This window comes from Alosa alosa, chromosome 13, assembly GCF_017589495.1.
Source record: "Alosa alosa isolate M-15738 ecotype Scorff River chromosome 13, AALO_Geno_1.1, whole genome shotgun sequence".
NCBI lineage: Eukaryota > Metazoa > Chordata > Actinopteri > Clupeiformes > Clupeidae > Alosa > Alosa alosa.
In genome coordinates, this window is record NC_063201.1 from 5911213 (window position 1) to 5931069 (window position 19857).

General features: G+C 41.8%; 3 protein-coding genes across 3 annotated transcripts; 2 read left to right on the plus strand and 1 right to left on the minus strand.

Annotated features, from left to right (window-relative positions):
• Positions 1 to 601: 601 nt before the first annotated feature.
• On the plus strand, positions 602 to 2655 carry LOC125306444 (trypsinogen-like protein 3). Its single transcript, XM_048261829.1, has 5 exons — positions 602 to 689; positions 1031 to 1154; positions 1312 to 1571; positions 1935 to 2071; positions 2265 to 2655. Exons 1-5 carry the CDS (start codon positions 650 to 652, stop codon positions 2499 to 2501), a joined length of 798 nt encoding a protein of 265 aa, XP_048117786.1. The 5' UTR covers positions 602 to 649; the 3' UTR covers positions 2502 to 2655.
• A 2766-nt stretch (positions 2656 to 5421) lies between these two features.
• On the minus strand, positions 5422 to 7821 carry LOC125306445 (mannose-binding protein C-like). The gene is made up of 4 exons (XM_048261830.1): positions 7486 to 7821; positions 7271 to 7366; positions 7062 to 7136; positions 5422 to 6924 (listed from the first exon to the last, which is right to left on the minus strand). The coding sequence occupies exons 1-4, from the start codon at positions 7706 to 7708 to the stop codon at positions 6539 to 6541; spliced, it is 780 nt and encodes a 259-aa protein (XP_048117787.1). The 5' UTR covers positions 7709 to 7821; the 3' UTR covers positions 5422 to 6538.
• A 6403-nt stretch (positions 7822 to 14224) lies between these two features.
• On the plus strand, positions 14225 to 17577 carry LOC125305720 (trypsinogen-like protein 3). Its single transcript, XM_048260640.1, has 5 exons — positions 14225 to 14267; positions 14451 to 14574; positions 15470 to 15753; positions 16536 to 16678; positions 16956 to 17577. The coding sequence occupies exons 1-5, from the start codon at positions 14225 to 14227 to the stop codon at positions 17217 to 17219; spliced, it is 858 nt and encodes a 285-aa protein (XP_048116597.1). The 3' UTR covers positions 17220 to 17577.
• The last annotated feature ends 2280 nt before the right edge of the window (positions 17578 to 19857 follow it).

The following is a 19857-nucleotide window of genomic DNA, read 5'->3' on the forward strand; positions in this document are numbered from 1 at the left end:
TGAATACAAGTATGGATTTTGTGACACACATTTGTATAATATAGTTAGTTAATATAGTTATATATAGATATATTTTTTCTAGTTTTGTTTATATTACTTTGCCTACTCTCTTATATGTCCATATTTATTTTATGCTGGTCTCTAGACTTTATTCTTGCACTGTTGCACTGTTGGACTTAATCATTTGCACCATCACCATGACACTCTCAGAGCCTTACCTTACTATGCACAGAGAATCACAGGCTCAGTCACTGCCTCAGTCATTGCAAGTGTCTCATGCTTAATCACGCACTATGTGGTTACTGTTTTAGATCTATCTATCTATCTATCTCTATTTTGTTATGGAGCAAGTGGACTTCACAAGAGAACATCTTAAGCTTTGCTTTTCCACTTTAGCACTCCATCTGTAACATGCAGTGAGTGTTTTCCAGCAGACAAGTTGACATAGCAGGGTGTGGAGACCTCTGTTAACACATACGAAAATTCCAAGCAATAAAGAATATGATTTCAACAAACAGGAACTGTTCCAGGAAGGATACCGGGCACACATTGCACAATGCTCTCATTGATGTGCAGTTACTCTCAGCTACATATAAAAGCAACCATCGGAGGGATCCAAACTCAGACCGCACACACTTGAAGATCCAACATGAGGCTCCTGTTTCTGGCAGCTGCTTTGGGCTGTGTGGGTAAGATGAAACACTAGAGTCCCTCTCCGAGCCACTCAAAGGTTGCTTAGTGAAGGGGACGGAATAGAGGAATGGGCATTTGAGACTCGTTTATTTATAAGTTGAACATACCGTTCTCGTTTAATAATTTGAACATATATACAAACATGTAGCCCTAATGACGGGGAAAGTATGATGTCAGTCAATGCTAATAAATTTGTGCTTTGCTCATCATTAAAATGTCATTGTTTTCTCAGTCTAGTATCAAAAATTAAGTGGCTGTAACTATGTGGCTGACTTCGATTGATTTCAAAAAATCTTCAAGAAAAGTTGACTCGGCAATAACAACTAACCGTCCTCAGGGGTGAGTGTGGGCACGGACTGCAGTCCCTTCGCCAGGCCGTGGCTGGTCTCCCTCTCTTCTGGGCAGACTGGGATCCTCCTCAATGAGTGGTGGGTGCTGACCAAAGCCTCCTACTATGGCGGGTAAGTGCAACGAGCCACAGGCTCAGACAAGACAATCAAAGCAAAAACAGACCTTTTGTCTTCATTCTCGGTATGCTGGTCACTTCCTGTACTGGACTAATGGATGCTCTGATGCTGATCATCTGTATTGGCATCTCTGATCGTCATGCCCACACAGGTCCCAGAAACTGGTCGCTCGACTCGGGGTAGATGACCTGACTGGACAGTCAGCCACAGAGCAGAGGATACCTGTGGCCATGTGGATTAACCACGAGCCCTACCGCCGCCGTCGCAAGAGGAGTCCCGTAAATGACCTGGCGCTGGTGAGGTTGGCAGAGCCGGCACGCTTCACCCCCCAGGTCCAGCCGATAGCCCTGCCCACTCGATGCCCACAGACTGGGGAGCAGTGTGTGGTGTCCGGCTGGGGATCCAGTGGAGGTGAGTTTGAAAACAGGAAGCATCTCTCTTTCTCTCTCTCTCTCTCTCTCTCTCTCTCTAAGGGTGTCAAAGAGAGAGAAAGACAGAGAGATAGAAAGAGAGAGCAAGTTGTAACTATTTACATTTCATCCATACTGTTGTGCCATCTGCAGGGGTCGGTGGAGGGCTCAGACATCCATAAAGTGTTCTTGAAATGGCACATACAGTAGACATTCAAACAAACACTGCAATTGCACATGGACATTCAAACAGACACTGCAATTGCACATAGAAATTCAAACAGACACTGCAATTGCACATGGACATTCAAACAGACATTCATTTCCTCCTGTTTATAATCCGGTCTGTTTGTAACCACCGCAGGAACCGGGAGCAGAAAGCAACAGTGTCTGGTTCAGCAAGTTCTCAGTGATTCTGTCTGTAGGCAGCTGAACCCGATGTACTGGACGAGTAATGTGTTTTGTACTAAGCCCCACCACAACGCACAAGGCAACTGTTTGGTGAGTGAGTGTGTGTGCAGTGTGTGTCCATACATCACTTTTCAAAATGGCTCTCTAAGTGATTACATTAGCCTACTTTGTTGTCGCAAGTTAACTCAGTCGGACAAGCCCAATTCTGGTTCCATGCAACCTATTCATACTGTTTTTTCTCTATCCCATTCTTTTTATCTTTCTTTCTTTCTTTCTTTCTCAGAGAGACAGCAGTAGTATTTTGGTGTGTGGAGGCACGCTGCAGGGTGTGAAAGGCTTTGTATTCATATCTGAGGGATGCTCCTCAGGGAAGCCCGACACCTTTTCCAGCATCTGCCGGTACAGGAGCTGGATCAACACAGTCATGAGCACCATGTCTCCTGTGAGGCCACACACCACAACTCCACCCACGACTCCAAAGATGACCACATGGATGTGGCCTCATGATTTTGTATCTTAAATCAGTGTGTAAACTAGAAGAGCAAGCTTTTAACAACGCCAAAGTCATGGCTTTCATACTAAGAGAACACTAGTTATGCTTATGATACAAATGGAAAATGTAAATCTTGAATTACAAATGTGATGGGAATAAATAAATAATTTTACTTCAGAAACCTTTTTAGCCTTTCAGAACATGTTCATTGCGGATTATTACAAAGTCCCTTCATTCTTTTTGTTTTCGTGCTGCTGTCATTATCAAATATTCCATTATGAGATATACTGTAGACCACATCCGACAATCAGCTTTGACTGAACCCTTAAAAGATTACGGGCCCTATCTTACAACCGGAGCATTGCGGCGCTTGGCGCAACACAACTGTCTTTTCTAGTTTGTGGCCAACGGAGTTATTACTCCGCCAGGTGAACACATTGTGTAAATAGCAAATGAACTAGCATAGCCTACCACACAGCAGTGTGTAATATCAGCGCTGCAGAGTTTTGCCAGTTCTGTGCAAAGCAAATGAAGTACCTTTCAACAGCCCCAACGCCACTCCCTACTCCTGCAGGTGGTCTATTTGTTACCCAATTGGTGACACAATGGTTGCTTATCAATGCAATGCAATACTGTTTATATTTTGAATAGCTACATATATTAATAAAAACACATACAATTCCAGTGCTCCAAAAATATAAAAATATAATTTATTATGGTTTTGCAATACTGATTAATTTGACATGAACAACTCTTAACACTTGACAACTATAGCATTGAGTCCATTTAATGGTAATGGATGATGCACATTCTACTAACAACAGGGTCAACGTATGGTGCTTTTAGTAATGAAAAGAGAGTAATAAACACCCTTAAATTAATTTTGATTAATTACATTTAATTTATCATTAAATTAGATTAACTATTTAGTATGGTATAATTATACAATCTAACCATTTAATCACACATAACTTTAATCACACATAACCGTTGTGAGTATTTACTGTACACTGTACAGAATCAGCATTTACAACAGAAAATGGATACTATCCTGAGTTTAAATATGGCATCTGCAAGCAGTAGGCAACTGAAATGTGTCAGTTGTTGCAGCATGAAGTTTGAACCTTTTTGTCACAGGATATTGCCATACTTATTCACTAGATGGCGCTACTCAACAAATGAGTCGCAATGAGCTAGGGTGACGTGCCTCCTAAAGCCCAACACACACAGCGGAAAATACATTAAAGGTGCCATGTGTAATGTCCGCCAACAAATCAATTCATACTCCACATTCCATAAAAGATGGGGGCAGTATACCTCCAGAAAGTGAGTTGGTCAACTCTAGAGTAACAACCGAGAAACGTGTATTGCAGTTTGGCTGGCGGTTATGTTGCCCGCATACCGCCTCCCATGGCTGAAACTGATATTATGACACCTGTCGGGCTGTGGCTAGTAATTTAGCATGCTAATTCAGGTTGATATCTCTGCAGCACTATACCTTGTCATTTTTTTAATGACATCATCACTCTTATTTCTCCTAATTCTTTTGATGCGTGTAGCTAATTTTTTGGATATTTTTATATCAATTCTTACACATGGCACCTTTAAAGGTTCTGATATGTAAGATTAAAAAGATTAACAAATTCAAAAATCCTCATGAATGATCCCATGTTATTTTTTTTTAAATTAGGTGACATCGCATTATTTCAATGTTTTTACCATGACATAAATTAATTATTTTATTTTGATTATGAGAAAATATTTGTATTGTGTTGATTTTACCCAAGTTTTGTAAAAGCATGGTTGTCACTGGCCCTGTCACAGTCACACTTTTCTCTTTGTCATTCAGATAATTAACAATGCCGTTGAAATTCATAGCATATCACTGCAATGTAATGGTTTATTTATTATTCATAAAGCAGTACCAATATTTTGTGAGCTATGTGAAACAAGGTTAACAAGCAGCAATATTTCAACGCAAAGTGGAATAACAATAATAATATACATAATATACATAATAATATCATCTAAACCTGTGAAATAATAAACACAAGTAAAAGATAAAGAACATAATACAGTAAGTCTACTGATATCAGAGGTGGAAATTCCAGCTTCAGAGGGTCCTTCAACATATCAGATAATTAACTAATCAGCACAACTACCAACTCTTCAGCCAGGTAGATCATCTAATTAGTGATATCACCTTTGTGCACAGGCCAAGGGAAGGACTTTATCTTAGGAGGTTGCCCACTTGTTTTCTGATAAAAAGGATTATGTTCCCATGTTAAACTTGAAAATCAGGCGACTTACATTATTTTGATGCTTTTGCCATGATTGGAAATAATTGTAATATTTCTCTTCAGTTGGTCATTTCACATATGATTAGATGATCAATGTCACAGTTGACATCATGCCATGTGCCAGATACAGAGGTAACAACACAATCTTCATTGTCATTACTGTTACCTGGCTCACCACTGCCCCACTTAGTGAAAATTAACAGTTTGCCATTTAAGTCTGAAAATCGCCCCTTGTGCTTCCTGTCTGTTGCTCCTATGAATGGGTGAGTGGAAGGACCTATTTCCCGACAATGACCGGCGTTCTTATCCCTTACTTACAACATGCAATCTGACTGCCCTTCTAGTGGTAACATAAAATAAGTTGCCAATGAGAGCTCTTGGGAAATGTGTAATAGCCCTCACAGGTTCCTCCACACTCAGAATGTGTATGTGTGTGTGTGTGTGTGTGTGTGTGTGCGTATAACATTTATGTAACATTGCAGATTTACTTGCAAATTACTATTAACGCCCAGTGCACTCTAACCACCCTATCAATAAAAAAAATCAACATTTGACACATACTGTACACAAAAGCAAACGCACACACGCACACACTCATTTACATACACAAAAGTTGCAAGAGTAGGGGATGGAGTAGGAGATGGAGACAAATTTAAAAGCATGATTTATCTTTGTGGAGAGAATGTGCAGGATCGAGCGCATCGTATTTTTTTACAGACTTACTTAATATCATGTAGAATACAAACACATGCTTAGCTTAAACTTGCATGTATTATCAAATACTATGTTAGGGCAATGATAGAAAATTCTGTCTGAAAGTGGGGAGGGATGACAGCATTAAAGTCATTTGACCATTAAGAAATAATCCAAGAGTCACCAGAAGACGAGGTTCAAATGAGGTGACATTTTCCATACTGGTTCAGTGCTGTATTCTTTGCGAGCTGCGAGGTCCGAGGTCGTCATGCTTTGCCGTGCAAACGATTTATTTACTCTGTCACTGTATCTGAGCAGAGAGAGTGCTGGGTAAATTTACAGTTTGAGATCAGATGGTTATTTTTTATTTATTTATTTATTTTTTAACCTTTTAGACAAAACTAGTGGCTGCTTTTATTGTTCTTGTTTCACTGGCATTGATTCATTCCGATAAACATGCTGGCTCTCCCTCTCTGTTTATTTCAGTCTGTGGTGATAAAATAAGATAACAGCTTATCTATTCACATTATTTCTGTTACTCTTCTTGTAAGTCGTTTCCTTGTTTCCTTGTTTATGTGCCCTGTAGTAGCCCCTGAGAGATTGTATATTTACAAATGGATTATAGCAACACAGTTCAATTCTTTTACCCTCAAATAATGGCTTCATTAGTTTGAATTTTCATTGTGCTGAATTAAATGAAACTTTAAGTCCTACAACATATTTTTTTCCAACCATTCACTTAAAGAGCTGTTCCTAATTTGCAAAACTATTCAGCCAGGTAGATAAGCTGATTAGTGATATCACCAAAGGCAGAGGAAATTCATTAAAGGACCTTTACTTTCTGAAGCTGGAGTTGTCCACACTCCAATATAAAGGATAAAAGTATTTTAAAATGTTGATGGATGTTCCCATATTGAACTTGAAAATTAGGATACTCACATTATTTTAATGTTTTTGCCATGATTGGAAAGAATTTCATTTTCGTGAGGATAAAACATTTTCCAATTATTCATTCTTTCATTATTTTGATGCTTTTGCCATGATTGGAAATAATTGTTGTAATATTTCTCTTCAGTTTGTAATTTCACATACGATTAGAAAATCAGAGTCACAGTTGACATCATGCCATGTGCTTGACAAATAAGTAACAACACAATCCTCATTGTCATTACTGTTACCTGGCTCACCACTGCCCCACTTAGTGAAAGTTAACAGTTTGCCATTTAAGTCTGAAAATCGCCCCTCCTGCTTCCTGTCTGTTGCTCCAATGAATGGGTGAGTGGAAGGATAAACTGCATGCACATTGGCTAGCGCTTGGTTTTCCTCTTCTGTTCTTGGCAGCACAAGTGTGGCTGCAGCATCTGAGCAGAACTTCAGGCCCTCATCAAAAGTGGCCAGAAGCCCATCAGTCACATAGTACTTCAGCCCAACCTTTCGGAAAGTGCGGTAACCTGAGGCTTTAAGAGATGAGATAAATATGCCATCAGCACATTGCACTACCACACATTGCACTACCAAACATCCCTTCAAAGAAAGTGTACACAACAGTCACAACATTGTATACAATGTTTCAAACAATAGTTTGCCACCTCACCTTTTTCTAGTAGAGAAAGTCTTCCTCTGAGAGCCAGGATCTCTGATATGAGCAAGCTGTCATTGGCCAGTGTCCCTGAATTCACAAGAGAAATTGTACAAATGTACAAATCAGTTAATTTACTGATCATTTCAGCCCCTTTCCTTTGTATCACTTTGACAGATAACTGCAGTTATTCTCTACAAGTGTCCACCATTCCCCTGCATTACCCGATGCTCCTGGATCCCCTCTGTCCCCCTTTGGGCCAGGTGGACCCACTGGACCAGCTGGACCCATTTCTCCTGGAGGGCCCTGCACTCCCACTCCTGTAAAGAAGACAAACATGTGTTTGGGGTTTTAGACATGAATACATAGGAATGTACCTCGAGAAAACACACAAAAAACACATGCACACGCACACGCACGCACACATGCACACACACACCAAGATCTCCTTTGTCCCCCTTGGGTCCAGGAGCTCCCTCTCTGCCATCTTTCCCATCTCTTCCATCTTTGCCAGGGAGGCCGTTGTGCCCAGGGGTGCCAGGTATGCCAGCGAGGGCAGGGCAGCTGAGGGCTGGAGGCTCCAGGGATTGAGCTTCTCGCACGATAAGCAGCTGAATCTGCAGCAGCAACAGCACAGAGATACAGAGTGGGGATGCTGCCATGCTTTCACTAGCTCCTGACTGACCGTCTGAAGTGAACGAGAGATTCAGGTATTTATACAGATCCTTGTCCAGATCCTATGCTGTAATTTATACTGTAATAAGTAACCACTGCTATAACCTTTGTCTCCTGTAATGTCCTTACAGTCACCTAAATGTTTAAACACACTGATTTTATTACACATCAGCACACATCACCCCCATTCTCCATCAACTCCATTGGCTACCAGTTCCGTCCCGGATCAAATACAAAGTACTACTACTCACCTTCAAAGCCCTCCACAACCTTGTTCCCCCCTACATCTGCAACCTCCTGACCCCTTACACTCCTTTCCGCTCACTCAGATCCTCTGACCAAAACCTCTTGGCTATCCCCCGCTCCAGACTCACCACCCTGGGTGGCAGGTCCTTCAGTGCCTTGGCCCCCAAACTCTGGCACTCCCTCCCCCAACCCCTTCGTGCCTGTCCTTCTCTTCCTTTCTTCAAAGCACCTCTCAAGACCTTTCTGTTTAATGATCACTTCTCCTCCACACCCAACACATAGTTCCGACAGATAACTTGTCTTTGTTGTATTGTTTTGTTTGTTTGTTATTGTATTTCCCTGCCTTTGTCTCTGTTGTATTGTTTGTTTGTTTGTTATTGTGTTTCCCTGACTTCCTACTATGTAAAGCGACCTTGGGTTTGAGAAAGACGCTATATAAAATAAACTTATTATTATATTATTATTATTATTATTATTACTGCTTCATTCATCTTTATTAATGAGGTTATGTTTTCCATTATCCTGCTGAAGACTGAAAACTGCATGTCTGGTTTTCATGAAACCTGATATAAGGGTGTAGTAAGTAAGTAAGTAAATAAGTAAGTAAGTAAGTAAATTTAATTTATAGAGCACATTTAAAACAGTTTCCACTGACCAAAGTGCTGCACAGAGGATATGGCTAAAAAATAAAAAATAAAAGCAAATCAGAACAAGCAAAATATAAAAGGCAAGCACAGAGAGAAGCAAGACAAATACAGAAATACAATAGACAAATAGACAGCCCTAAACAAATAAATAACAACAGTACAGAAGACACTTGAATATGAAGAAGAGAGGAGAGAGATGGACAGCTAGGAAGCAGGGAAGGCCAAGGAGTAAAGGTGGGTCTTTAGTCTTGATTTAAAAGTGGTGATGGAGGGAGACAGTCTAACATCTGGGGGCAGACAGACCCCATTACAGCTTGGAGCAGATACTAATCAAAGGATCCACAAATTTAGTTTCACTTTTATTAACATTGCAAGATAGAATATTCGTATTCTATCTTGCAATGCAAGAGGTAAGCAGAGGTAAGCGCATTCTCCGACTGTCATTGTAGTTTGTACAGTAAGCCCTTTGTGGCTCAAGCTCCTCTCAAGCTCTTGGATTTGTTTGTAGGCAGCCGTGGCATACTGGTTAGCGCTTCGGACTTGTAACCGGAGGGTTCGAACCTCGACCAGTTGGAACGGCTGAAGTGAAAATCAACATTTGAAACCCAAATTGTTATTGGAGTGCACATTGTATGACATCCAAATTGACATAGAAGGGTGTGAAGTATGATAAGGGTGCATTCGTAAATGCAATATGACACTCTGAAAATAGATTAACGCACGGTTAAAAAGTTTTGGAGTGTTCAGTGTGGCAATTTACGAACGCACCCTAAGTCTTTTACCATTAATAACACATCTGAGAAATTACGAGAAACAAGGAATTCAATGTCAACACGTAAGAAGAAATGTCAGGAAACACACTGTGTACCTCTAATCTCCCTTGTGTACATTAACTCCCGACCACATATAAAATCATACAGCAAATAGGGGCAGCCGTGGCCTACTGGTTAAGACCTCGGGCTTAGAACTGAAGGGTAGGAACCAGTAGGAAAAATGTGGGCGGGGGAAGTGGTTGAGCACCGCTTTCCCATGCCCACATCCACGGTGGAAGTGCCCTTGAGCAAGACACCTAACCCCTCACTACTCCCTGAGCGCGGCTGTAGCAAGGCAGCTCACCAGGTTAGTGTGTGCTTTACCTCACTGTGTGCTCTCTGTGGTCACTAATTCACGGATAGGATAAATGCAGAGACCAAATTCCTTGTATACGCAAGTATACTTGGCCTATAAACCTGATCTACAAAACTGTTTCTCAAGAAAGAAGAAGTTGAAGTATACTGCTGAAGTTGAGCACATTGAACAGTATTGCAAACTGATTCAGACAACTGGTTACCGAGTATTCAGTGGTCATTCCTGTGTGAGATGGCATCAAATAGAAGAAAGTTGTATTTGATAACCACTCAGGATAGTATTACAGGAGCAAAGCTGCCTTCTAAACAGCAGGTCCTTAGCTACTTTCTCCATTGTCATTAGGGGCAGCCGTGGCCTACTGGTTAGCGCTTCGGACTTGTGACCGGATGGTTGCCGGTTTGAGGCACCTAACCCCTCACTGCTCCCCAAGCGCCGCTGTTGTTGCAGGCAGCTCACTGTGCCGGGATTAGTGTGTGCTTCACCTCACTGTGTGTTCACTGTGTGCTGAGTGTGTTTCACTAATTCACGGATTGGGATAAATGCAGAGACCAAATTTCCCTCACGGAATCAAAAGAGTATTTATACTTATACTTATACTTATACTTGCAGCAGAAGGAGACGGTTAGGTTAGCTGCTACTAGAACAGTGGAGGCTGGAGGAGGCGGCCCCGGCTGATGTGGCGGAGGTGTCTGCGGCCGCCGGCCAGCGGGGGGTTCCCGGCTTGACGCCGATGTCGATGCGGCCCTCGTCTCGGGATCTCGTCCCTGGAGAGCGCAGGCTTTTGGGCGACCTCGGAGGACAGCCACAGCGGCTGAGTTTCCGCCGTCGGCTGTGGAGGAACTTCCAGAGCGTCAGCTGCCAGTCGAGAGTGTGGTGGAGTCGTGGCTGCTGGTTCGGGGGCTTGCGGTGCTCCAGCTGGTGGCCAAGAGGGCAGCGTCGACCTGTAGAACCTTGGGAGCTACCATTTTGTGGACTGTTTGAGATTTGAAGTGCGCATGTTCTGGTTGACATAAGTCTGCGCAATGTTTTTCACGTTTTGTGTGTGTGAGTTCCTGTGTGTCCCGAGCCTGCTGGGAGGGTCGGGGTCTCCATTTCCCGCCACAGTGGAGCATCGTTGTGCTCGAGACAGCCGACAAGAGTTCTCACGAGGGCAGCGAGGAGGGACCTCGACGTGGACTGCTGACCGCCTGGAGATCGGCACACTGTGAACAGGTGGCAACGGCCACGAGCTGTCACAGTAGCTAGAAGGGGCTACCGAACGTCCAGGGGTTCCAGCGTATCCGGGGGTTCGGCTGCAGTGGGACTTTGTTTGTTGCTGTTTAAGGTGGCGCAGCTGCACTGCAGGGAGACCGAGGGCCCAAGCGACACCACGACCCGCGAATGGCCGGTTCTGGTGCTTGTGCGGGGGGTAACTGACGTGGCAGAGGCAGCCGAGAGCCCTTCCAGTCGGGAGGGGTTATCGTTGGAGAATGCCGGGCCTTTCTGCGGGACTCGAGGACTGGTCGCCTGGGGGTCGGAGTTGAGGGCAGGTGGTGGCGGTGGCCGTGGAGCTGTCGCGACAGGCCAGGAGCGGGCCACCGACAGCCTGGGGATCTTATGTCTACAGAGAAGCTCCGGCCGCCTTGGACACTTCATTTGCAGCCAGAAGCTTTTCGGTTCACTTGGACTAAGCACTGGGACTGACACCGACGCAGCCGCAAGCGGGGAGCTGAGCTGTCATTGCCGGGGACGTCAATGGCTCGGAAGGGGGTTATGTAGCTTCGGTGGATGTACATGTCTAATGTTGACTGAGTGTCTCCCAGAATGCAGTGCGAGTGAATGCTATAATGTGTAATGTCGGTTATAATAGTTGTATTGGCGTTTACCATGTTGTGTTGTTAGCGTGTTAGTCTCTTTGGTTGTACCTCATGTGTTTATCCCCGTGTTGATGTGTGTGGTAAACCCTTATTGCGTGTTACATGTGCGGCTGAGACAACCCCTGTGTTGCCCTATGTAGTTGTCTGTGTTATGCCTTGATCCCTGTTCCAATAAATGGCCGTCCTGGCCAAAGGCGATCTCTGTCTGCAGGTTTGATTGCTACAATATATAAAGAAGGTTGAAAAACTTTTCACAGAATGGACGGCTTTGAAAAAGAATGCCAAAAGGTCAGAAACACAGCAGAAGAAAGAAAACATGTTTACAAACTGACCATAATGAACAGTAAAGATAAAGATATGGTCTTAAAGGGAGCAATCGACTAGGGAAGTTTAGTGATATCTATTAGTTTAAAATGTTACCCTTTTCACCTGTAGTGTCCTACAGATGCCTGGACTGTGATATTATGTGAAATAGCAGACTATAATGGCATTTTTGATGTTGCCCATGAAAATGCCATGGACTTTTATTAACTAACTTTAAGTCAATTGAGCTACTGTACATCAAAATAGTCTCCAAAACTTTGCAAATAATGTTTTTTAACAATTATAACATATTCAGGGGGTCAGAGATTTAAAAAAAAAACAGGTATTATTTTTTTTCTATCAAAACAAGGACCACTCTAATGTCTAGTTATCATTTTAATTTAGAATGCATTGAAAACAGATTACTGTACTTCTGGAGGAAATGACACCCAGGAACAATAATCTTACAGCAGGCTATTAAAAAGTCCCTCTTCTCTCTCTTTGGAAATGCTGTCATTAATAAGCCATTCATTCTTAAATACAGCATATAGAAGGCTATAGAAAGCAAATTTGAACATTGACCCTTAGGTTTGGTCAAATGCTGTGAAAAACTTCTAGAAAAAGTTCTAGCGACAAATTTGAGGGGAAGACCGTAAACAGGCTTTCCTGTTTGTTCTGATTACAAAAGTTTTGTTTGCCAAAAATGATATGAAATTGAAGGCCTGTCTTTTCAAAACACTTTTTAGGTGAATAGGGTAAAATGTTTAAGTATATCACTGTGAATCATGAAACCCCAGTTTCATGGTTAATTGTAATGTTATCTTAACCCACATATTTAATTCACCTCATATACACATATTTAATTAGCCTTATTTATATATTTAAACACATTCAGAAACCTTGTATTAGATAAAGATATGGTCTTAAAGGGAGCAATCGACTACAGAAGTTTAGTGATATCTATTAGTTTAAAATGTTACCCTTTTCACCTGTAGTGTCCTACAGATGCCTGGACTAGATATTATGTGAAATAGCAGGGTAAAATGTAAAATTATGTTTGGTAAACAAAATGTAATTTGCACCCCAAAGCTATGAGAAATAGCGAGGTTACTAACTTTTCCTCAAGTTTTCTGCTAGGAGTTCTTTTTTTTTTTTTTTTTCAAAAGTGGTTGAAATCTGTTTTATCGATGGTATTTCATTGGTTCGGAAAAGCAGTTGGCACTGTTAGATGTAACTGAAATATGAAAGCTCAATAGCACATTATCTTATCTTTTATATTTGGCTATCTTGCATACAGGGAACAATGTCACTGTTCTCTTTGATTCATACATTTGCTGGAACTATTTGGTTAGTTATGTAGCAATAAAACAGACTCTTGAGCCACATAATGACTACGCTTATACTGAATGAAAGACCACAATGTTGCTGTCTTATCACTGATCCTATATCACTATAATTCCCACCAACAATCTGAAGCCACATACAACATGGAGGATGTAGACACCATCCCCTTACACATTTAGTTTTCAGAGAACCATTTCACAATACTACCGGTATTTGTCAAATAAAGGACAAATTAAGGTTAGATTATCCTAACTTACACAGCAGTAGCCTACAACTGCTTCATATTCCAGACTGCCTGCTGGGGTGCCCAGAATGCCGTGTGGGTGGTATAATGCTGCTATTGTGTCTTATCAGCTGTGTATTAAGTTGTAGTCGTGTATTATTGTGTAGTGTATAGGTCAGTGTGTGTGTGATCTCTTTGGTTGTGCCTCTTGAATTATCCACATGCTGGTGATTACCCTGTCCCTGGTGTGTGTGATTACCCTGTCCCTGGTGTGCAGCGTGCAATTACCCTTCTGGTGTGTATGATTGTCGCTACCCTCATATTTTCTTATATCGTTATACTATTATTGTTGACCTCTTCAAATAAAACCTCTGTATTTCGCTTGAGACAAAGTTAGCTGTTTATCACAAATATGTATGTCTGATAAGTGAATTTACTTTTTCCATCAACACTGAGGGCAGTGAAACAATTGACTTAAAACTATTTCCACTTCCACTTTTGAAATGTAGGCTTTTGTTAATCCATTTGTTACATTACATGACAACATTATATGCCATGCAAATTGACATGAAGGGTGTGAAGTCTGACAAAGTATTTTCCAACTGCTAAATCCAAGAAATGATAAGAAACACAGAACACAATTTCAACACAAAAGAACAAATGTCAGGAAACACATTGAGTAATAGCTCTCCTCTGGCATGCGATTACTCTCGACTGCATATAAAAGCCAAAGCCAGGCTGGGTACACAGAGAAACATGAGACTCCTCTTGCTGTTGGTGTCTGCTTTGGGTTTTGTGGGTAAGATGACTTATTCATCAGTCAAAGAGTGATTAAAAGTTGAGTATATCTAGAATAAATCAAATCTTATTGATCCTTGATGAATCAAGTCATTTTTCTATAGCCGATGCTGAGTAAATATAATATTGTGTATCACATCTTGACTTTTTGACAACACTAATGAATGTCCTGTGATTTCCACAGGTGTGAGTCTGGGTGGGGACTGCAGTCCCTTTGCCAGACCATGGCTGGTCTCCTTCGGACACTGGCAGAGTGGAGCTCTCCTCAATGAGTGGTGGGTGCTGACCACCTACTCCCGCTCTGCAGAGTAAGTGAAACAGCTTCCAAGGGTAGAGTCAAACTAGCCTCCATCCTCAGATTTACTTGCATTCATTTATCAGATGCTTTTTTCCAAAGACACTTTACACGTTTTCATCTCTGACACAGGTGCATACCCTGTGAAGCATTACTAGGCCACAGATTCGATGTTAGATACTTTAGAATATTATTAGTCTATTATTATGATTTTATATTGAGAGAAAGTGGAATAGAACATTATGTCCAATATTCCAATATGTGGTTTAATGTTCTGCATTTCTCATTAGTAGGTCACTTTGATACTAAAAGTATGATTGTATGTAATGACTGTATGATATCTGTGCTGTCCCTGTGTATATCTGTGTGTGACTGTGTTTAGAGATAAGCAGGAATATTATGACTTTGCAGTGTTTCACTGTTCTGCATGGCTGCGTCAGTAGCTATCTGCTCCGGATGGCCAGGCTGCCACTAATCAGGGTCTGATTCAGTGTAGTCCACGTGACATGGGATGACCAACGCCATCTCCCGTCAGCCTAGAAGGATACTTAAACTCAAACTATTTCCTTGTCTAGTTAGAGCAGCTGATGGATCTTTAGGTGAAGTCATGCTGTCTCTCCCTTGATGCGCATCATTGTAAATAAACTCTGTTCCTGATTTTCCATACTATTGGTCTGACTGGGTCTCTATTAAATCTATGGTATCAAAATTACCATCAATATGTATATATTATTTATACGTATAATTTATTTGACTGTCTTTTGATATAAGGGTCCGCCAAGTAAACAAAAACATACTTTTACACAGCCCGGTCACCCTTGTGGACAATGCATCACTTTCCGTCTATTTCTCTGAGCCTTATCCTCTGTTCTTGTTGCTGTGTCCATCATCCTTTGTCGTGTCCACAGTTCTGAGAAACTGGTCGCTCGACTCGGGGTAGATGACCTGAATGGACAGTCAGACACAGAGCAGAGGATACCTGTGGCCGAATGGATTAACCACAATCCCTATTCAGACTTCCGCAGAAGCAAGAGGAGTCCGGGAAATGACCTGGCGCTGGTGAGGTTGGCCTGGCCAGCACGCTTCACCCCCCAGGTCCAGCCCATAGCCCTGCCCACTCGATGCCCACAGACTGGGGAGCAGTGTGTGGTGTCAGGATGGGGATCCACAGCCCCATTTCAATGTGACACGGGTGAGTTTGTACATACTCAGAGACATGGAGGCAGAGATATACAACTTTATTTAGGCAGTTAGACTCAATATGATTCAATTGGAGAAGTGACTGCAAAATGTTTTTGATGGGGTAAATTGATTTATTACTGTAACTCATACGTCCATAAGCATTCCAAACACATGACCTCACACAGCAAGAATTGTCATGAATAAGGACTGGTGAATCAATGGAAGAGGAGAAAGACACTATGTTAAGAGACTGTTAGATAACTGTGAATGCATTTTTTGCTTGATGCCTGGAAAATACAGTCCCTGGTAATCTAGAAAGATTAAGGGTCTGGCCACGAACAATGTAATGGCCCAACTCGAGGGGCGGCAACAAGCATGCATTTAAAAATCTCACTGCACGCAATTGGATAACACTAGACCATGTTTACTCTGAATGATTTCGGACTTCGACGCAATCGGATAACACTACGACCAATGTGTACTGTCCTCCAACGTTGCAGCGCTATCTTCATCAGTTTAGCTGGTTCCCCGGAATGCAAAGGGGAAAAAGTAACGTGCATCATTGCTCTTTGCCAGAGTGTCTCGCAGAGACAATTTCATTGTGCTCTCGCGAGAATTCTGGATTTCCAGGGTATGAATACTGTATTCTGTCCAGATCTCTCCACACTAGGGTGACCAGACTCGGAGCAGAGAGTCCTGGCTCATGCCAGACCATACACATGCTTGAGATTTTCTTCACAGAGCCCAGAATTAGACACTCACTTATGTACTTGCATGTCTATTTTTCCACAGCAGGTGCCTCATCTAGAAAGCAGCAGTGCCTGATGCAGCCTGTTCTGAGTGATGTGTCCTGCCAGCGAGAGCATAGGCTGTACTCGCCAATTCCCCACATGTTCTGTGCCGGATACCAGCACACTACAAAGGGCAACTGCCTGGTAAGAGTGTGTGTGTGTGTGTGTGTGTGTTAGTGTGTGTGTGTGTGTGTGTGTGTGTGAAAATATAAAGAAAGAAACATGTCTAAAGATGGTAGAATGTATGAAAACACAAGGTTGTGTGTGGAGTGTGTCAAATGTGAAAAATGAGGATGAGAGAGGGAGTGTGAGGGAGGAGAGTTGTGGACCACACGGCTCTATGCCCAGCTTCACCTGCCATCGGGTGGAGGGCCACGAGAGGGTCTCTCACTTGCTCCTTCTTTCTTTCTTTCTTTCTCAGAGAGATGAGGGGAGCGTTCTGGTGTGTGGTGGCGTACTACAGGGTGTGAATGGCTGGGGGATGGAGGGATGCTCTGGAAGACCTGAGACCTACTCCAGAGTGTGCCATTACAGGAGCTGGATTGATAAAGTCATGAGCACCTACTTTACCACAACAACAACAACTATGCCTGGTTCTCCTGAACCCACAGGGGATCCCAGGCCCTCCACATCTACTACTCGTACAACCTTCTGGGATCCCACAGGTTGGGGTCCAACTGTATGACATCATAAGCTTTTGACATACTGACAATTCCATCTCTGACATATCTGACCTGATCTTGTTCAGGGAGCATGTAGAAATGTGTCTTTTGTCGTTCAGGGAGCATGTAGAAATGTGTCTTTTCTCGTCCTTTGCTCTTTCTCTTATTCTTGCATCCTATTCCTCATCATTTATTTCCCCACTGGAATGAAGGCAGACACATTTTGAATAACTTTGAAAAGTTTGGATTTCTTGCCAGCAGGATTTGCATGTCCAACCAAACATTCTAGAATGGCAGGGCATTGCTGCCACAAATGGTCATTTGAAGCCATTCAACCCTATTGTGCTTATTGACTGTATATCTGCTGTAAAGCTTTCAAATAAACGGAGGAATACCGACAGTGTGAATTATTTACAGCCCATTCTTAATTTGTCTGTGGTGTATCAAGAATGACAATAATCTTTTGAGGATAGTTACGTACTAGCTAAGCAGGAGGCTGACTGTTTCATGACGTTCTAATTTCAAACACTCTGCAGGCATCTTTTATATTTTTATGAAAAAAGCCGTCTGTTCCATGCCTTGTCCAACAGGTGGCAGTAGTGTCAAATCATTCCTCCATAAAGTTAAAGCAATCAAGTCCATGTATAGCCTGACAAAATCCAGACCCTGGGAATCTAGAAAGATTAAGGGTCTGGCCATGACTAATGTAATGGCCCAACTCGAGGGGCGGCACCAAGCATGCATGCACTTCGACGTAATTAGATAACACTACGACCAATGTTTACTGACTGGTTGCAGCGTTGTCGTCATCTATTTAGATCGCCTCTGGCCCGCCTATATCAGATACACCGATGTGATTTGGTACCCCACGATACAAGGGACATAAGTAATGAGCATCATTACTCATTGCCAGAGTGACTCGCTGAGCAAATTCAAATTGTGCTCCCGCGAGAACTCTGGATTTCCAGGGTAGTCCATGTACAGGGTCCAGCAGAAGAGTTTCCTCCAAATGGCTCTGTGCATCTGATTTGCAGAAACCTCTCTGTATTTCCACTGACCCCAAAAAGTCACCTTTACATAAAACCGCATTACAGGTGAACTGGGCATATGCGATGGGCTGAAAAAATGACACTGACCTGAACATGTCAGTAACTGGCCAAATAACTTGCTGCTTTACTTGCCCTGGGCCAGTGCTTATGTTGAACCCTGCCATGTAGCTTCCATAAATAAAATCAAGAAATGATGCTGTTTATTGGAAAACAAAATAATACAGTAAGCCTATTTTTGGAGCCACTGTATTAGGCTACATTGGCACCAGTGGGGGGGGGGGTCTAAACTTGAACTTCAAGTCCATTTATTACATCTTGTTATTAAACAGTGTTCACACTGATATGACAAGGTGTCAAGTGGTCTGATAACATCCTTATACATCACTAAGACGTGGGAAAAAGCCCAATACAACACACATGACATTTACTGATAACAAAAATCAACTACACTGAGTGAAATATAATTATTTATGACCAATGGTCATGGCCACATGATTCATGGCTGAATCATGACTTTCACCACATCTGTATGTCCTCATGCCCACCCATAAAGTAACTTGTTATAACATGAACTTCAATATAAGATGCATGTAAACAAAGAACATTAAACATTCTTCACACATACCATGATCTATAAGTTCACCAACTGGTGAAATGTGAAATATATGTCCTGTATGAGTCACTTCCACATATACTTAGGTCATAACACAGATGAAGAGTTGGTAACACTTTACTTGACAGTGTCAACAAAAGAGTGACATGACATGACACTGTCATAACTATGACATAAGATTGTCATAAACGTGTCATAAATGTTATAAACATGTCATAAACTTCTGTCATTAAGTGTCATTCGGTTTTTATCATGACAAGTCACATTGTTTGGGTTGTCTTGATTATGACAACTTGACATTAATCAAAGTGACATTACCAGAAGTTGTCTTGGTCATGACAAGTTGACATTAAATATGTTTGGGATGTCTTTGTAATGACAATTTGACATTAACCAGGATGACATTACCAGAAGATGTATTTGTCTTGACAACTTGACATTAAATTTGGATGGAGTGTCAATATTACAGTTTTTTTCAACTGCTTACACACAATCTTTGCTTGTCACACAATTTTCTAAACATGTCCTCTAAACATCATAACCCGACACCAAATCTGCAAAACCATACACTAATTCTCAGTGTTTGACTCAGTTTTCAATTGACTAAAACACATTTTGCAAAACACGACACACAATTTTCTACCTAACACACAAAAATCTAACAGGAAGTAACTTGATTTCGTTCTTCAAAGACAACCCATCAAAATGCCACACTAAATCACCAGTGCTTCACTCTTTCTCTTCACATGTGCAAACACTCTTTACTTTACTGAACACCATCCAATCATTGCCTTAGTATAGGTCTATGAATAGATATACTCTCTATATAGGTATAGACCCTTTCAATCTGCTCCTAGAGGATTTCCGGTTGAAATAGTCAGAACCAATGCAGATACTTTAAAAATAGAGAAAATACAGTAATCGGACTTTAGCTTACAGTAATGTTCTACAAAAAAAAATTGTCTTTTTACTCTATTTTTGTTTGTCCCCATGTTACAG

Bases quoted from the DNA above. Each gene is read 5' to 3' on its own strand.
- LOC125306444 (XM_048261829.1), top strand. From the start codon at position 650: ATGAGGCTCCTGTTTCTGGCAGCTGCTTTGGGCTGTGTGG. The intron at 1,572-1,934 runs GTGAGTTTGAAA...TAACCACCGCAG, and splicing joins CGGCTGGGGATCCAGTGGAG to GAACCGGGAGCAGAAAGCAA. The intron at 2,072-2,264 runs GTGAGTGAGTGT...TTTCTTTCTCAG, and splicing joins ACGCACAAGGCAACTGTTTG to AGAGACAGCAGTAGTATTTT.
- LOC125306445 (XM_048261830.1), bottom strand. From the start codon at position 7,708: ATGGCAGCATCCCCACTCTGTATCTCTGTGCTGTTGCTGCTGCAGATT. The intron at 7,137-7,270 runs GTAATGCAGGGG...TTGTGAATTCAG, and splicing joins AGGGGATCCAGGAGCATCGG to GGACACTGGCCAATGACAGC. The intron at 6,925-7,061 runs GTGAGGTGGCAA...CATCTCTTAAAG, and splicing joins ACTTTCTCTACTAGAAAAAG to CCTCAGGTTACCGCACTTTC.
- LOC125305720 (XM_048260640.1), top strand. From the start codon at position 14,225: ATGAGACTCCTCTTGCTGTTGGTGTCTGCTTTGGGTTTTGTGG. The intron at 14,268-14,450 runs GTAAGATGACTT...TGATTTCCACAG, and splicing joins GTCTGCTTTGGGTTTTGTGG to GTGTGAGTCTGGGTGGGGAC. The intron at 14,575-15,469 runs GTAAGTGAAACA...TCGTGTCCACAG, and splicing joins ACCTACTCCCGCTCTGCAGA to TTCTGAGAAACTGGTCGCTC.